The sequence below is a fragment of the Polyodon spathula genome, chromosome 5 (genome assembly GCF_017654505.1).
Source record: "Polyodon spathula isolate WHYD16114869_AA chromosome 5, ASM1765450v1, whole genome shotgun sequence".
Taxonomy (NCBI): domain Eukaryota; kingdom Metazoa; phylum Chordata; class Actinopteri; order Acipenseriformes; family Polyodontidae; genus Polyodon; species Polyodon spathula.
Window position 1 is genome coordinate 11,517,570 of NC_054538.1, and position 17,679 is coordinate 11,535,248.

At 38.0% G+C, this 17,679-nt stretch overlaps 1 protein-coding gene across 1 annotated transcript in view; it reads left to right on the forward strand.

The window, feature by feature from the left end:
• Window positions 1-17,679, forward strand: part of cad (carbamoyl-phosphate synthetase 2, aspartate transcarbamylase, and dihydroorotase) — a 46,824-nt gene that overhangs the window by 9,398 nt on the left and 19,747 nt on the right. The window contains exons 12-34 of the mRNA XM_041249737.1: window positions 1,455-1,676; window positions 1,759-1,947; window positions 2,725-2,849; window positions 4,129-4,262; window positions 4,481-4,593; window positions 4,682-4,932; window positions 5,194-5,440; window positions 6,289-6,387; window positions 6,675-6,899; window positions 6,993-7,175; window positions 7,492-7,710; window positions 7,799-7,966; window positions 8,174-8,356; window positions 9,125-9,229; window positions 10,467-10,712; window positions 12,539-12,620; window positions 12,725-12,897; window positions 13,113-13,268; window positions 13,454-13,585; window positions 13,869-14,070; window positions 14,454-14,644; window positions 16,471-16,611; window positions 17,263-17,355. Coding sequence (XP_041105671.1) covers window positions 1,455-1,676; window positions 1,759-1,947; window positions 2,725-2,849; window positions 4,129-4,262; window positions 4,481-4,593; window positions 4,682-4,932; window positions 5,194-5,440; window positions 6,289-6,387; window positions 6,675-6,899; window positions 6,993-7,175; window positions 7,492-7,710; window positions 7,799-7,966; window positions 8,174-8,356; window positions 9,125-9,229; window positions 10,467-10,712; window positions 12,539-12,620; window positions 12,725-12,897; window positions 13,113-13,268; window positions 13,454-13,585; window positions 13,869-14,070; window positions 14,454-14,644; window positions 16,471-16,611; window positions 17,263-17,355 — 3,879 coding nt within the window. The remainder of the gene's footprint in view (window positions 1-1,454; window positions 1,677-1,758; window positions 1,948-2,724; window positions 2,850-4,128; window positions 4,263-4,480; window positions 4,594-4,681; window positions 4,933-5,193; window positions 5,441-6,288; window positions 6,388-6,674; window positions 6,900-6,992; window positions 7,176-7,491; window positions 7,711-7,798; window positions 7,967-8,173; window positions 8,357-9,124; window positions 9,230-10,466; window positions 10,713-12,538; window positions 12,621-12,724; window positions 12,898-13,112; window positions 13,269-13,453; window positions 13,586-13,868; window positions 14,071-14,453; window positions 14,645-16,470; window positions 16,612-17,262; window positions 17,356-17,679) is intronic.

A 17,679-nucleotide genomic window follows, 5' to 3' on the forward strand; every position in this document is an offset into this window, starting at 1 on the left:
TTTGAGTGCACTACCCAACTGTGGGACCTTACAGAGACAGGTGTATTTAATCTGAAATCATGTGAACCACTTTTTTTGCACACAGATGGACTCCATTTAACTTAATGTGTGAATTCTGAAGGCAATTGGTTGCACCTGAACTTATTTAGGAGTGTCATAAAGGGGGTGAATACCTAGCTGATTAAGACTTTTCAGGTTTTTATTTTTAATTGATTTGTTTTTTTCACCCCCCTCCCATTTTTTCAGACATTGAAAGTGTTGAGTAGGTTGTGCAAATCAAAGGGAAAAAAAAAAATTTAAATGCATGAAGATTTCAGATTGTAACACAATCTGTGAAAACATCCAATGGGGGTGAATGCTGTGCCTTTAACAGTAAGGATTGATTGCACTTCTAGCAGACTAGATCATTGCACGCTGCTGGGTGAAAAAAAAAAATCTTGGAACCACATGGCAGCAGTGTTATGTCTTGACACAACATTTGACCAATCAGAGTTGAAGGGGCGGATTTTCTCCGTTAAGCACTTCGAGAGGCTAAAACATTAAAAAGAACTGCTAAACATTAAATTATATATATATATATATATATATATATATATATATATATATATATATATATATATATATATATATATATATATATTTTCAAAGCAAAAATAGTGACAGTGAATGCAAGGGGTCAAAATAAGCCAACGATTGGTGCAATCCACTGCCTGCAGAGCTGCTGGTTTCATGCAACAGTTATGATGGTGACCAAATGTGTGAGTATTGTTTTAAAAAATTGGTTAAAATGAACAGTTGCATTCAAAAAATGTAGAACAGCGAAAAACAAAAATAGATGTTCATTAATAAAATGTCCTGAAAACTTTACATAAAGAAAACAATTTTAATGAAGCAATAGCTCATTAATTAAGCTAAAAAGGAAGTGAAAAGGTTACCGTTGTGTGTTTTTTTTTCCTCCAGCTCCAATAATCTAAGTTATCTATCCCCAGTCAAATGGTCGAGTGCCTAAATAAGCACGGTCATTTACTATAATAAAAAACAGTAATGAAAAAGAAAATATACAACATAAAAAAAGAGCTACCAGATATAGTCAATGAAAGACCACACATTATTCAAATTCTTTGTTATATTATATATTTAAGATAAGGCAAGGTTATTTTTCCATCTGAAGTGCTCCTGGCTATAATGTTCTGCTGTCTGGCTGCACAGAATTCCTGGGGAGAACCCTGTATATATGTATTATCAAATGTGGGTATTTAATCATATGCATTTTAACAGCCAATCAGATGTATTTTTACTTGTATTGAAATGTAGCCAGTTTTGCAGTTTACACCCATTAATTACTTAGTGTAGGTGCCTTTCACATAATACCCATCCATGTATTAATGACACCCCAAACCTGTCAAGATCGGAATGCTGTAATTGTTCCTAATTATACTGTTGTTTGTTTTTAGGCTCTGGCTGCAGCGGAGAGGCTTGGTTACCCTGTTCTGGTGCGCGCTGCCTTTGCTCTAGGGGGACTGGGATCTGGATTTGCTGATAATAAGGAGGAGCTGAATTCTCTGGTGACGCAGGCTTTCGCTCACACCTCGCAGGTCCTCGTCGACAAGTCCCTCAAGGGCTGGAAAGAAATTGAGTATGAAGTGGTCAGGGATGCTTATGACAACTGCATTACGGTATGTGTGCCTGGCAGTTTGCATTTCAAGCCCTAGGGCTTGGTAGCATATGTGCTCATGGATTGTCTGTATTTACACACAGGTGTGTAACATGGAGAATATTGATCCCCTTGGTATCCATACTGGGGAGTCTATTGTGGTGGCTCCCAGTCAAACCTTGAATGACCACGAGTACAATATGCTGAGAAGCACGGCCATCAAAGTCATCCGTCACCTGGGGATTGTGGGAGAATGTAACATCCAGTATGCTCTGAATCCAGAATCAGAACAGGTATCCTTTTAGAAATCTGATCAGTAGTAAAATATCCTAAGCTTATTTATTTTTTTATATATATTTTTTTGGTAACTCATAACTAGGGAAGTTATTTTGTCATGGTAAAAATAATAGCACAGTCATCGTTAAAAATAGAGAATGTCACAGAATGGTCATGGCTACCCGATGTTTCTAAACATGGTTTGAATTTTTATATATACAAGTACATCATATAGCATTGTAAATCCTAGAAAACACGGTTCAAAGTGTGTGTAATATATATTTTTTAAAACATCACCTTTTTAAAAAAAAAAAAAAAAAGTCAACAGGATTATGCTTACCTTTTTAATAAACCTTCTCCAATATAAAAAAATAATAATAATAAAAAAAAAAATCTGATCTACTTTTTTTAAAATAATGTTCTGGTTGTAAATTGAGGATTTTGCAATATCCTTTCTGTAAATGTATATTTAAGCACAGCGTGATTGTTGTGATATTAAAAGATTAGAAGGATATCGTTGTGAATGTACACTGACAAGTTGTGAACTGCTTCTTTCCTATTTTCACTGTGGAAACAAAATCGTGACAAAATTGCATCCCTGCTCATAACTAAGTCTATTAGATATTTGTGTTAACTTATTCCGTGTTAACAGAAATACAAGTAAAAATACATTCAAGTAAATATTAGGTTCTTAAGTAGTTGTAAATGTTTAATTTTTTTCTATGTTTTTTTTTTTTTTTTAAAAAAGGTTTTATTGGAGTTAAATAACTGTAACCATTTCTGTTGGATTTCAGTATTTTATAATCGAAGTAAATGCCCGTCTGTCCAGAAGTTCAGCTCTGGCGAGTAAAGCAACTGGCTATCCTCTAGCATATGTGGCCGCCAAGCTGGGGTTAGGCATCCCACTGCCTGCACTTAAGTAAGTTTGTTTTGTTATTTATTACAAGTGGGTGTTTTTGTAAGAACTGAAACAATAAAGCACATTTCAAAGGGGGTACACAAGGGATACAATTTGATGTAGAATTTTAAATGAAAAGAATATCTCCAATAAAATTAAAGTAAATTTCATCGGCTGTGTTTGGGGGGTGGGGGCTTGTGCACTTGGGTCACGTTCTACATCAGCAGGAAACAAAAACAAAACAAAAAGTGGGAATATCCAGTAGAGATTTATTTAATCTTATTGCACTGATAGTTCATAAAATGTAATATCAAAAAAACTTCTGAACGAAGCGGCTTATCTATTTTATACTTTTCAAAAAGTTCTCATTTGTCTGTAGACACAGTAGTAGAAAACCTTTATATATATATATATATATATATATATATATATATATATATATAATTTCTTTTTATAATTTCTTTAATATTTTTTTATTGTGACTGCTTAGCACTGAAACCTGATGCGGCATTTTGCTCTGTGTGAATTGCCTATACCGTCACAGAGCCGTCGTGTTTTATGCCGTCTTTGAAATACCTCGCCTTAACTCCTGTGTGAAATGCTATGCTGGTACTGAAGCGCTATAGTGGGCTGCATACCGGATGTGTTGGGTGTTTTTGCCGTCTGTGTTACACACTAATTTTTCAAATATAATGGCTGATCAAGAACGAGGTAGCAATTGAAGAGCGGAATTACAATTCTAGTGGCAGCTACTAAACAGATGCAGGCACTTTGAAATGTGCAGTAAAATCTGGGAGCACAGACCCTGCGTAAATCCAGTTAAAGTGATCGTGGGAGTTCCAAAATACAGATTAAACTCAAAGCGAACAACAGACACAACAGGCTTTTTAAAACTATATATACATAAACAACACATCTGCAATTTTTTGCAGCTGTCGACGGTATAAGTAATAGGTAGAACTTTCTTTTTTTTTTGATGGTCAACAACCTTTTTTCAGGTAGCTTACCCACTTTATTCTGCTTATTTATTTGTTTAGTTTTTTCCCTTGTCATGAAGATTATCTGTTGGCTGACAGGTTTGAAAGTTGTACAGCCGTGATGCCTTTGGCTGTGTGAAAGGGTTATGATGGTATTATACCGGAATAGATTGGGTATTTTTAAATAATTTTTTTTAATGTCTGAGATGGCTCAGTAGTGGCATTTGTCTGTGAAAATAGTGTTCGATACTTTCTTCTGTAACAGGTGCTATTTTCTTTGCTGACTTGGAATCTTTAGTGTTATGTTGTTTTTATGTCATTAGAAACTCTGTTACGAACTCCACGACAGCAAATTATGAGCCCAGTCTGGATTACTGTGTGGTGAAAGTTCCTCGCTGGGATCTTAGTAAGTTCCTCCGTGTCAGCACCAAGATTGGAAGCTCCATGAAGAGTGTGGGTAAGTCTGTAGGTCCACAACCCAGCATTGGATAGAGTAAGGACTAAATTATCATTAAGATCGATCAGCTTTAACATGATATTTGTTCTGTCTTGTTCATAAATCACAAACTAGCAAGGGCTCTTAAAGCCCTGACTTTTTCTTTCTATATGTTTTAAAGAACAAATACAGAAGTATGCATTCTGATTGGATGGGGTGAAATTATTTTCATTTTTCAGGGGAGGTGATGGCTATAGGTCGCAGTTTTGAAGAAGCATTCCAGAAAGCTTTGAGAATGGTCGATGAAAATTGTGTTGGATTTGATCACACCATAAAACCACACTCTGATGAGGTAAGTGTCTTTTAGAATCTCCTTTATCCTGGCCATTTTTAAATAATTATGAATACTACTGTAATTACTTTTTTTTTGTCCTGTCTAGGAACTACAGACCCCTACAGATAAACGAATTTTCGTGTTGGCTGCTGCCCTTAGAGCTGGTTACTCGGTGGACCGCCTGTATGAGCTGACCAAGATCAACCGCTGGTTTCTGCACAAGATGAAGAACATCACCGACCACACTAACATCTTGGAGACATTCAGGGAAGAAGAGAACAAGATGCTTCCAGAAGTCCTGCGGAAGGCCAAACAGCTTGGCTTCTCAGACAAGCAGATAGCAATGGCAATACAGAGGTAAGCAGCAGTTGACTTTGAGTGTATGCAACAGTAAGTGTCATTTTAGTCATTGGGAGGGATCTGTACCATGTTGTATAAAATACCTTTAATATTAAATTCTACTATAACAGTTACAGATACATTTTCCTAGGCTAAACTGGAGTGTTTTGTGCAACCCATATTAACTCCTGAAATACTTAGAGAGAAATTAAAGGGAAATTTAATGACAATGTAAAGAATAAAAAAAAATCCAGCAAATGAATAATGTGGTCCCTTCAGCACTGAACTGGCTGTAAGAAAGCTGCGTCACGACTGGAATATCCTCCCTGTGGTGAAGCAGATCGATACGGTGGCCGCAGAGTGGCCAGCCCAGACCAACTACCTGTATCTGACTTACAACGGCATGGAGCACGACCTGGGCTTCGCCGAACCTCATGTGATGGTGATCGGCTCGGGGGTCTACCGCATCGGCAGCAGCGTGGAGTTTGACTGGTGTGCCGTGGGATGCATTACAGAGCTGCGCAAGGTGAGCCACTTCGTTCCAATGTGTTTTTTTCTGGATAAAATTAGCTTTAGGTGATCATGAAGATTTTGTTAGTGGTCATTGTTTGCTCTGATTAGAAGTGTATAGAAAACTTGCTGTATTTCTTTTTATAATGAGAGAGACAGAGAGACTTCATTATAACGAACCCCCCTGGAAAAATGTTTGTTGTATCAGGTTGTTCACTATAATAGGGTTTGGCTATTTCCTGTATCAGAATAATGAAGAAATGCACAAATTGAACTGAACATCTTTACACAGTAGTTCTTTCAAGACAACTTCACATTGAGAAACATTTAAAAGAAAACAGTATAGAAATGAAAAAAATAAAGTACACTTACATGCTGAATACAGTAATTACATGTCCTCTTGAAAAACATATCCAGCATAGATTGCTTCATATTTTTCGTGCTTTTCTCAATGCACGCTGTTTCAATCTTGCTACCTGGTTGCAGTTTGTGTGAAGATGGCAACGGTTGCATACATCACACATGATTTGCACTACAATAGGTCATATATGAATCAGCCTTATCTTCTAATTAGCCTGCCAAGGTCTTTTTTTTCACTGAGAGAATAACAAATTCACATATGAGAAAGTTTAGTGTAAGTCACTATGGAGACTGTTTTATCCGGATAGTTTTTGTAAAAGTGATCGTTCTGATAGGGCTAATTTCCATTGAAAAAGTTTTTTGCTGCTTGTGGACTGTGTGTATGTGTTATGTGCGTACATACATACATACATACATGGTTAAACCATTATTGCATTTTTATGTCTTAAATAACCACGGACTATTTAATACCTGACCTGTTGATTTATACTTTTTTTATACCAGATGGGCTACAAAACTATCATGGTGAACTACAACCCGGAGACTGTCAGTACAGACTACGATATGTGTGACAGACTGTATTTTGATGAGATATCTTTCGAGGTAAAAAAAAAAAAATAAAAAATAAATAATTGTTCAAACAACAGTTGTAAAGCCATTTCCACCACAGTAGGATCCTGTAAAAAAACTTGGTAGAGGTGCTAAGAAATGAGTTTAGCTGTACTGCAAAGTAAACACTTTTTAACTTTAAAACTTTCATGTTTTTGTAGAGTGGGGAAATATCTTGGGAGAAAATGTTCAAGACTGCTGTTAGTTGCTAAAAAGCTCACTATAGTACCTCCAGTGTGGTGAAGTGATGTTTGTGTGCCATGTTTTCCCATTCCACGTAGACTGTAATGGATATTTATGAATTGGAGAACCCTGATGGAGTGATACTGTCTATGGGAGGGCAGCTTCCCAACAACATTGCCATGGCACTACATAGACAACAGTGCAGGATCCTCGGCACCTCACCGGAGTTTATCGACTCGGCAGAGAACAGGTTTAAATTCTCCAGAATGTTGGATACCATCGGAATAAGCCAGCCCCAATGGAAGGAGCTCTCAGAATTGCAGGTGTGTATATGCAGATACATTTATAGTCTGTGGAATAGTCTGTATTAATTTGCTGTCTGATCGACTCACTTTCCCTTTCCTCTTGTTAACCAGTCTGCCAAGCAGTTCTGTGGAAAGGTTGAATACCCCTGCCTAGTCCGTCCCTCCTATGTCCTGAGTGGGGCTGCCATGAACGTGGCCTATTCTGACAGTGACCTGGAGAAGTATCTGAACAGCGCAGTGGCTGTATCCAAAGAGCATCCTGTCGTTATCTCCAAATTCATTCAGGAGGCAAAGGTAAATATTTGTTTATGTAAATAAGTCAACACCCCAGTAAAAACTAAAACAATACCTACCTAAGAAACAGAACCCTGATTTACAGGACTGCCTGGTAGTGGCTTGCGTCAGGAAGGTCAAGGTTTTCTGATGTTACTGATGTACAGTAATCTTTCTTTTGGTGTTTTTGTGGATTCTTTGTTTTGTTACTTTAATCTGAAGGGGGAATAGTTTGATTTGTTGGGCTGTACTGACTTGGGTCATTTTAGAATTTAACTACAGATCTCTTGAATGTTTAAGGCAATAATCTATAATCTAACTGAATATATATTTTTAGGAAATTGATGTGGATGCCATAGCCTGTGACGGGCATGTGATCGCCATTGCAATCTCTGAGCATGTTGAGAATGCGGGTGTCCACTCTGGAGATGCCACTCTGGTCACCCCTCCCCAGGACATCAATCAGAAAACAATGGAGCGGATCAAGGCCATTGTGCACGCCATTGGTCAGGAGCTCCAGGTGACCGGACCATTCAACCTGCAGCTTATTGCCAAGGTGAGGGAAGAACCATGAGTGTGAGTGGGTCATTTTTTGTCTAGATGCTTTACAACAGACAAAGCAGTTATGAGAATCTCTTTGACAGGACGACCAGCTGAAGGTGATTGAGTGCAACGTCAGGGTCTCGCGCTCCTTCCCTTTTGTCTCCAAGACACTGGGGGTGGACTTGGTTGCTCTGGCCACTCAGGTCATCATGGGAGAGGAGGTAGAGCCTGTGGGGCTGATGAAAGGAACTGGCATCGTTGGAGTGAAGGTAAAGACAGTACAAGAATCAGTAATGTTCTTGGATGAGAATACCACCTTGAGAGAGAACTGTTGTAGATGGCCAAAGCTATTTTATATGTCAGTGATTATTCACTCTGGTCTTGTGCCTAACAGCCCAAACCGAAATAGGGCTCAAAATCTAGTGTTTTATTTAAAACAATGCAAATCTGTTTTTTAATTTTGATGATAAAAACAGGTCCCACAGTTTTCTTTCTCCCGTCTGGCTGGAGCGGACGTTGTCCTGGGTGTGGAGATGACCAGCACTGGGGAGGTCGCCTGCTTCGGGGAGAATAGATATGAGGCTTACCTCAAAGCCATGCTGAGCACTGGGTTCAAGATCCCCAAAAAGAATATTCTTTTGTCTATTGGCAGCTACAAGGTAAATGCATATATCCTCTCACATTTACAACCTTATAACTACAGTATGTGATGAACTCTGCATTTCTATAATTTATTGCAAAGCAATTTTATTTCATTCCACCACATGGCTCGACATGGGAGGTGGGGAATCTATTCCTTCTATAAGACATATGGCTGTTTTACTTTTTGTGACCTTTTCCAGATGACAAGTGCCTGACATACGTTGCTGTTCACAGTCACAGCTGTATTCTAAGAATCGTTCTGTCAGATTTGATTATAGGTATATTCCAGTAAAACTATTTCCTTAGGAAATTGTTTTTATTTTCCGTTCATATCAGTCATAGAGCCTACTGACCTGAGATTGTGCCCTTTTCACAAAGCTCTTTTAAAACCTCCCGCCACACTGCCACTGGGGATGCTTAATACACTGATTGCTACTTCCCGTTTTCATTTTCAGATTTATAGTGCCACCTGCTGGTAAGTCTTACAAGCATGCCTGGTAATGTGGATGATTCAGGCGTTCAGCTGTTTGCAGCAAATATTTTTTTAAAGCCTTGGATACTGTATGTGTTGAATAGATACTCCAAAAAAACAATAACCGATGATACGGTAGTATCCTGCTGGCTGTAGTTCATGAAATATACTAAATCATTTGCCATTTGCTTCTCCAGTTGTGGTTATTGAGTGTGTTTGTAATAACATAAAAATGCTAATTTCTTTGGCCGTCATCAGCATGGGCGTTGTATGTGTTGTACAATGCACTTTACCCTTTTTATTGTGTTTTCAGAACAAAAGTGAGCTGCTGCCTACAGTGCAAGCACTTGAGAGTCTGGGGTACAATCTTTATGCCAGTTTGGGTACAGCAGACTACTACACTGAACACGGAGTCAAGGTGAGAAAAGACTCTAACAACTATATTCTGAGTACACTATTGCACCTTACTGTTTTAAATCTGTCAATTCTGGTTGGTTGCTAGTTCAAACCCAGTGTATTACACTATAATACAGTAGTCTCCATCAAAGCAAGCCAAGTGTTCTCTTAACCGAAGTGTTCTTTAAGGCGGAGTTGACCACCAGACACAATATGAATCAATAAAAAAATACATATTTATTATTGTCATGATGCACATGCAGTAACATATGAAATTAACAGAATAAGTAAGAGAAAAGCAATAGGCAAGTGTATGTTGATAAACTATAGTAATAAAGTAACAGACAAACTAACGTTAATAAACTGTCAAACTAAATTAACACAGCACCCCTACACAAATAAAAAAATGCAGCTGTAGCTTAATTATGAATACCTGTACAGGAGCAATATTCAAGACATGCACAACATTATTTAACAGAATGGTGAAGCAACTCACCGGAACAGAAAACACCAGATTGCTCGCCCAATTGTGTCTGATTTTCAGGATTTGTTCAGGAGCTCGAAGAAACAGCAGAGCATTTTGCCATTTGTTTAAATGCCATTTTGTAGCGATCAGGTCCACTCATGGGAGTGCAAAATGAGGCAATGATATGGCGGTGGTTCTGGAAAGATTGAATAAACTAATTAGTGTGCACCAAGACACTCCATTGCGATGACTGAATTATCAGGTTACAAAACAGTACTGTATCAGTTTTGAATGAGTCGCTAGTGGTGCCAAAAATGTGTTCTTTTAAACAAAGTTCTGTTCCTTTAGATGGAGCATTTACCATGGGGAAAAATCACAACAAAGGTGTTCTCTTAGGTGAAGTGTTCTCTTAGGCGGTGTTCCTATACAGAGACTACTGTACTCCTTGTGCAGTGTCTTTTTTTGTTTTAAAGAAGTCTCAGATTTTCTTTTTTCAACACCTGTAAGTCGCTCCCTTCTTGATCGTTAAATGCCATTTTGCTAGTTTGGATCCGGGCTCTTAATCACCATAATTTAGTAGATGTGCTCCCATATTTTATTCATAATACAGTTCATGCTTAGAATTATTTTAGCTTTTCTTTACTAAAAAATAATGTAGTCCTTTAGTTGGTGTCATCTGATGTATGTTGGAATGACATTTATCGATGTCTGTATTCAGTTATAGCACAAATACATTAAGAATATTTCTGTAGAACAGTGATTTGCCTTTCCCCTTTCCCCCCATGATCTCCAGGTCATGGCAGTAGACTGGCCCTTTGAGGAGGAGGAGAATGATAGCCCCTTGAAGGAAAAGCAGAGGAGCATCATGGACTACCTAGAGGAGAACCACTTTGACTTGGTGATCAACCTGTCCATGAGGAACTCCGGGGGGCGCCGACTGTCTTCCTTCGTCACCAAGGGTTACCGGACCAGACGGCTGGCTGTCGACTACTCCGTACCACTGATCATCGACATCAAGTGCACCAAGCTCTTTGTGCAGGTCAGTGTGGTTGGATTTCATTGGGATATTTAAAACAATAAATACGTGTGTGTGTGTATGTATGTATGTATGTATGTATATATGCGTGCGTATATATATATATATATATATATATATATATATATATATATATATATATATATATATATATATATATATATATATATATATATATATATATATATATGTGTGTGTGTGTGTGTGTGTATGTGTATGTGTGTATATAGATATATATAGATATAGATACATATATAATATATATATATAAGCCTCCACTAGTGTGTTCCACTATTATAACAACGTTGACTATTATTAATACAGCTTAGTTTGAGTGAAAAGAAACCAAGCTTGTCATTTAGCAATCTTTAATTCACATTGATCAGAACCAACACCTGATAATAATTAAAGAATAAATAAATATACAATCAAGTGCTGAAAAATTGGAAAATTACAATTCAAAAAAGCAACAAAAATGGTTTAAACTAGAGTACAGCAGTGATCTTAAAATGGCAACGATACAACTAAATGAAAAAGGAGAAACTACCAGAAAAACAACAGAAAGACTCGGTTTACTGAAAAGCACTGTGTGGGCTATTACTGACAAACACAGGAGAACAGGAACTACTGCAACTAGCTCCAGGTGTGGAAGAGCAAGAAAGATTTCTGCAAAATCTGTAAGAAGAATCGTTCAAGCAGCCCGGATTACTGCAAAAGATTTCACAAGAACAGAGAGAAGATGATCAAGAAATTCGCAAGTGAACAATTCAACGATACCTTACCAAGATGAATGTCTTTCGGCAAAAACCAAGCTGTAAACCTTTGTTAAAAACAATACACAAAAGAAAGCGATTGGGGTTTTTCATTGAATTCCTGCCTGATGATTTCTGTAACCAAATGTTATGGGTAGACGAATCCAAAATATAACTTTTCACCAAGAAAGCATCGCTGTTTGGAGGAAGAGAGAATAATTTAAGTTAAAGTTCAGCATGCCCAGTGTTAAATATGGTGGACGTTGTGTGATGGTATGGGCTTGTTTTTCTTCATCAGGCACTGGTGACCTGTGTATTGTAGAAGGATCAATAAATGCAAAACATCAAGAAATATTATGCTCTAATCTTTTGCTCAGTGCTAGAAAGCTTATTGGACGGAAGTTTGTATTCCTGCAGAGTAATGACCCTAAGCATTCTGTGAAGTCTACAAAGAAATTTCTAAAACAAGGAAGATTACAGTTATGGATTGGCCATCTCTCTCCCCAGACTTGAATCCCATTGAGATGTTGACTTGAAGGCTGCTGTTGCAAAAAGGAAACCAAAGTTGATTGCAGAATTCAAAGCTGTATATGTTGAAGAATGGGCAAAAATATCTCCAGAAAGATGTCGGGAACAGTTTTAAAAATGCAGGAAAAGTCTGTATGCTGTGAAGGAAGCAAAAGGTGGGCACACAATATACTAATGTAAGGGTGCCGAAATTTAGTTTTTTTCATGTTATTTTTGATTGTGTGCATGTTGTGTAATTTTGTTGTTTTATTATAAAGCTAAATCTCTACGTTTTAATTTATATTTTTCAATAGAACAATTATACATGATAGAAATCACTTCCTTTGTGATTTCTCTTATTTTTAAATTTAAACTGCTCAAATACTTTTGTCTGTGACGTGTTTGTGTGTGTGTGTATATATATATATATATATATAGAATATATATATATAATATATATATATTATATATATATATTATATATATATATATATATAAATATAATATCTCTTGGTTGTCAGATTGTTGTGAAAAATAATCGCAAGTTTTATTGTTTTTTTGTCCTTGCAGGCACTGCGGCAGGTTGGAGATTCTCCTCCAGTGAAAACCCATGTGGATTCTATGACATCACAAAAACTAATTCGCCTACCAGGTAAGGCAGATATCTGCAAGACCTTGAGATGTGTTTGATGCACCACCATTGGGTGTTTGCGATATTTAAAAACTTTACACTAATGGTCACATGTTTTGTCTCAGGGCTTATTGATGTCCATGTCCACCTGCGTGAACCAGGAGCCACCTACAAGGAGGACTTTGCCTCTGGCACAGCAGCTGCCTTGGCAGGAGGGGTCACCATGGTGTGTGCCATGCCCAACACTAACCCTGCCATCGTAGATCAGAGCACGCTTACTCTGGTACAGAAGGTAAATGTTCCACTGACACTTCATATGCTCTACGTGCTTGCATTTTCTATACTTGCTTAACTGATTTGATGATGTGAGTACAGTCCTCAGTTAAACGAGCACAGAATTGTGTGATTGTGGCTGATTCATCAAATTGTGTTGTAGAGTGTTAACGTAGTCATTCCTAATGACATGTGACCCCCCCCCCCCCCCCCCCCCCCCTTTTCTCAGTCAACCCCCAGGCAGGTTCTCGTTGTGATTATGCCCTGTTTGTTGGTGCCTCCTCTGACAACGCTGCCATCTTGCCTTCAATCGCAAACGGCACTGCTGGTCTGAAGATGTACCTGAACGACACTTACTCTACGCTCAAGATGGACAATGTCTCCTTTTGGATGGAGGTGTGTTAAACAGATGACCATAAAACTGTAGACTTAATAGAAAAGTCCAGCATGTAGAAATAAGTGAGCATTGATAGACTTTGTGGTTAGCAAACCGTGCATAGGTGCAAAAGAAGACAGAATTGTTACTAAAAGCAAACAAAATTGCTGGAAGGACTTCTAAATATCTCCCCTTGTTCTTTTAGCATTTTGAGAAGTGGCCAAAGCACTTGCCAATTGTTGTCCATGCAGAGAAGCAGACTGTTGCAGCTATCTTAATGGTTGCACAACTGTACCAGAGACCAGTTCACATCTGCCATGTTGCAAAGAAGGAGGAGGTAAGAACATATTGCTGCTATTAAACATATTTAGAATTAAAGCAGGAATGCATCAGATAAAGATTGTTTAATATAGTACTTCATGGCATTTGGTTTTTGTGTAAAAAGCAAATAACCTTGCCAAAAGATGTATTTTTATATTGTTTTTAAAGTTAAGTTTGAGTTAAATGTTATCAAAACTGCTTCTGTTTGGGACTCAGAGTAGTCGCCTAGATTTCTTTTCATTGCGTTTCACAGAGAAATGAACCCGGTTCTACACTAATGCAGTTTATTTCACCAACAGATCCAAATAATCAGAGCTGCTAAACAGAAAGGCATCCAAGTGACATGTGAGGTGGCCCCCCACCACCTCTTCCTGTGTGAGGATAATGTACATACACTTGGGCTGGGCAAAATGCAGGTACGCCCCATGCTGGGCACGAGGGAGGACATGGATGCACTCTGGGAGAACCTGGATATCATTGACTGCTTTGCCACTGACCACGGTGAGAGCTACAGCTGGAGCTGCTGCATTTCAACAAGTTCACCGTTCCAACAAAATGTGTGTTTTCTGCAGTCCAGAAAAACAAATGATATGAAAACGCAAACATGAGAGACCAGTAGCATTTTACAAACAGAGCAAGTAATTAAATGTAAATTATAAACTCTTTGTCAAACTGACTGGAGAAATATAAAACCAGAACCAACATTTGTTATGTTATAAGATACACCCACTAAAGGTTCAACTGGTATTATAAACATACTTTTTGCTAAGCTTTCAAAGCGAATATGCCTAGATTTCCTTTAATACATCTGATAATAAAATGAAGGGCATGCATTTGTTTTAGTGAGACGTGAAGCTTATGCCTGTGTGTGTCTTGGTTCTCAGCTCCTCATTCTGTGGAAGAGAAGAATGGAGAGAATCCTCCCCCCGGGTACCCAGGCCTGGAGACCATGCTGCCTCTGCTCCTCACAGCCGTCAGCGAGGGCCGCCTCTCTGTCGATGACATCATCAAGCGCCTGTACGAGAATCCACGCACAATCTTCTCTCTGCCAATACAGGAGAACACTTATGTGGAGGTATTGTGATCCTCAGTTGTTTGTTGTTGTTATAATTTTGTGATTTCATTAATTTTTACAAAATAAAAAGCAGCAACAGATTGACATGAAGTAATTTGATTTTAAATGTCCTAATTGCCTTAACTATTTGGCTTCTTTTTAGTCACATTCTGATAACTCAATCACAGCGTGCCTTGCAGTTTATTTAACCCTTTAAGGTACAAGAGACGTGTCCCACAAATAAAATTATTACCTTTTTTATTTTTGCAATGAGGTGCACAAAACAGGGTTTAAAATGTACTGACAGGTTGGATCTGGTCATCCAAATGGTCAGTTTCTTCTAGATACATGAGTCGCTGTCAAATGTATTTTTAAGAAGAAACTGTTGGAATAACCGCTCAGTTCCTTGTGTACCTTAAGGGTTTAACTTAATAGTAGTAATAGTTATATAATAGTTAAACTGTTAACATAAGGAAATACTGTACAATGCTCTGGCTTCACTTTTACTATTTTGACACCTAAAAAATTGTGAAATATTGAGGGTTGTAAATAAGTGAAGGTTACTTCTACAGTGTAGTACAAGGACCCAGATTCAGTTAAAATGTGTTTGCCCACCAACGATGGGAATGAGAATGTAGAGATGGGAGCCCAGCTAACAAGATTTAAGTTTGTTGCAGGTATTATGCTTTTAAAGACAGTCACCCACACCTGTAGTGGCTTTGACAGACTCACTGAGAGCAGAAACTGACCCAAGACTGTCACAGCTACTGGAAGTAGGCTGATCTTTGGGATACAAATTGAACATGTGTGAAACTGCAACAAATATTGTAATTACTTTTAATGCATTTTAAAAGAATATCAAGTCAGCAGAAATATTATTGTAGCAAATTATGAGCAGAATAACACTTTGAATCAAGAAAACTGAACAAATGTTAATGTTAGCAAAAAAGGCTTGACTGTGTGCATTTTGTTATTAGAGTGCACATACTCTTGAAAGCTGGTTAGACTCAAATAGGGCCTCCCTTAAATTAATAAAGACTGTCGTGCATGCAGAAGCAGGCATCTTAGGGAACTAAACACGGGCTAGGTATTGAAAATTAAAACAAAGAAAAAGGTAACCCTTTCTAGACAGAACAAATGTTTTAAGACTATATAAGCTGTGTTATACCTAATTGATTTTATTGCGACTAAGTATAGAGGTTTTAAAAGTAATTTGATCTAATAAGAAGCTATTTGAACTAAAGTGTTTTTACCTGTTTGGGGCTTTAGTGTAGTAAAAATAGTAATAACAGAAGTCGTAGTAATGCTGCTATATTTCAGTATTAACAAGCCTATCATTTAATGGATTCACAGTCAAGTTTCTTATTTAAAAAAATAAGTAAGCTTGATCTGAAATGAGCAATCCCCCTTTTTTTTTTTTTTTTTTTTTTTTAACTAGTGAAATACAATGGAATCGCCCAGACTGCCTATTGCTTGGGTATGCAACCACCCAATCCATTTTTAAGCATTTAATAAATAGAAGGAGCACTATTGCTGCTCTAATTCGTTAAAACTTCTAATTAAATGAGTCTGTGTGATTTTCTTGATTTATATAAAGTTGTCTGGCTACGTTGCAAGCCCAGTTCACAAACAGTCTGCTACAGGAGTCCAAAACATCTCTGTCCTCCTTAAACGTCTGCCCTGAGTTTAAGAGTGTGCTTGGAGCAATAAAAGAAGTATGTGCAAAATCTGACAAATGTATGTGGGCATTCCCAGGACTGCAAAAAATAAACTAGTCCTTGTGTTGATTGGAGGTACTGGTCTGCTATGTTCAAAGACTTAATGTCTCACTTGTGTCTGGTTTCCAGGTGGACCTAGAGCAGGAGTGGACCATTCCTAGTCAAATGCAGTTCACCAAATCCAAGTGGACCCCCTTCGAAGGAATGAAAGTGAAGGGCATAGTCAGACGGGTGGTCCTGAGGGGAGAGGTGGCCTACATCGATGGTCAGGTACAGTAGGTGGTGCTTTTTTAGAACTCGGAGGTGTTAGTGGATGGATTGGGAAATCATAATAATGACGTTACTAGGGATGTGTGAAACTCTTTACTCGTACTCAGAATTCCCTTTTAAAGAAGTATTTAGCAAATCCATTCATGAATGTGTTGATTTCAAAACAAGAAAAGCTGTCCCCCTGACCGTTACAATTGAGTACCAATCAATGGCAATTACCTTCAGCATCGAGTGCTATAATAGCCCATTGGAAGATTATTTTCCTCACATGACATTTTTACCTCCACACAGATGTACTGAGGCTGTAAACTGACAGTGAAAAGTCAACACATTTGTGAACGGATTTTTTTTTTTTTTAAAACACTTCTTAAAGACAATTCTGAGTGACGAGTTTCTGCACACCCCTACATGTTACACTAATCATCTAGAGTTCAACTAATCACTACACTACATGCTATTGTAGTCGTAGTGGTACTCGTGTTCGCAGGTGCTGTGCTTGTATTTGCATGCCCCAGTACAGTCATTACCCAGTAATGAGTTTGCAGTTCTGTTTTACCATGCTCGTTTCCTGTGGGGCTGATGAGAGTTCAGGCTCGCTTGTGCTGCACTATTTGTTTTTTGTTTCAGTCTGTCTTTGCTCCTCATTCCCAGGTTCTGGTGCCTCCAGGGTATGGCCAGGATGTGAGAAAGTGGCCTTTAGGAATGCCTGCACTACCATCATCTCAGCCAGTCAAGGAGATTGTGGTAAGATTGACGCTTTTGTGTGCGTGTGCGTGTGCGTGCGCGTGTAATTGGTGGTTTGCAGAAGTATTCACCCACTACCAATAATGTCGCACAATCTGTGCACAGTTTTTCAAACATTTTTTTTTTTTTTATTCAAAGCTGTAGTGGTTAAGCTGAACACTGTTGTTAGGAGAAAGTTAAGTGTCAGCAAAACTTGCAAAGAAAATGTACAAAATGAAATTTACTGGTTGCATAAGTATTCAGCCCTTTAACCCTATGCTGCCTATGGGGAGTGACCATATTTGGTCATAAATGTGAACACTTTGTTTAAGCATTTTGGAATCT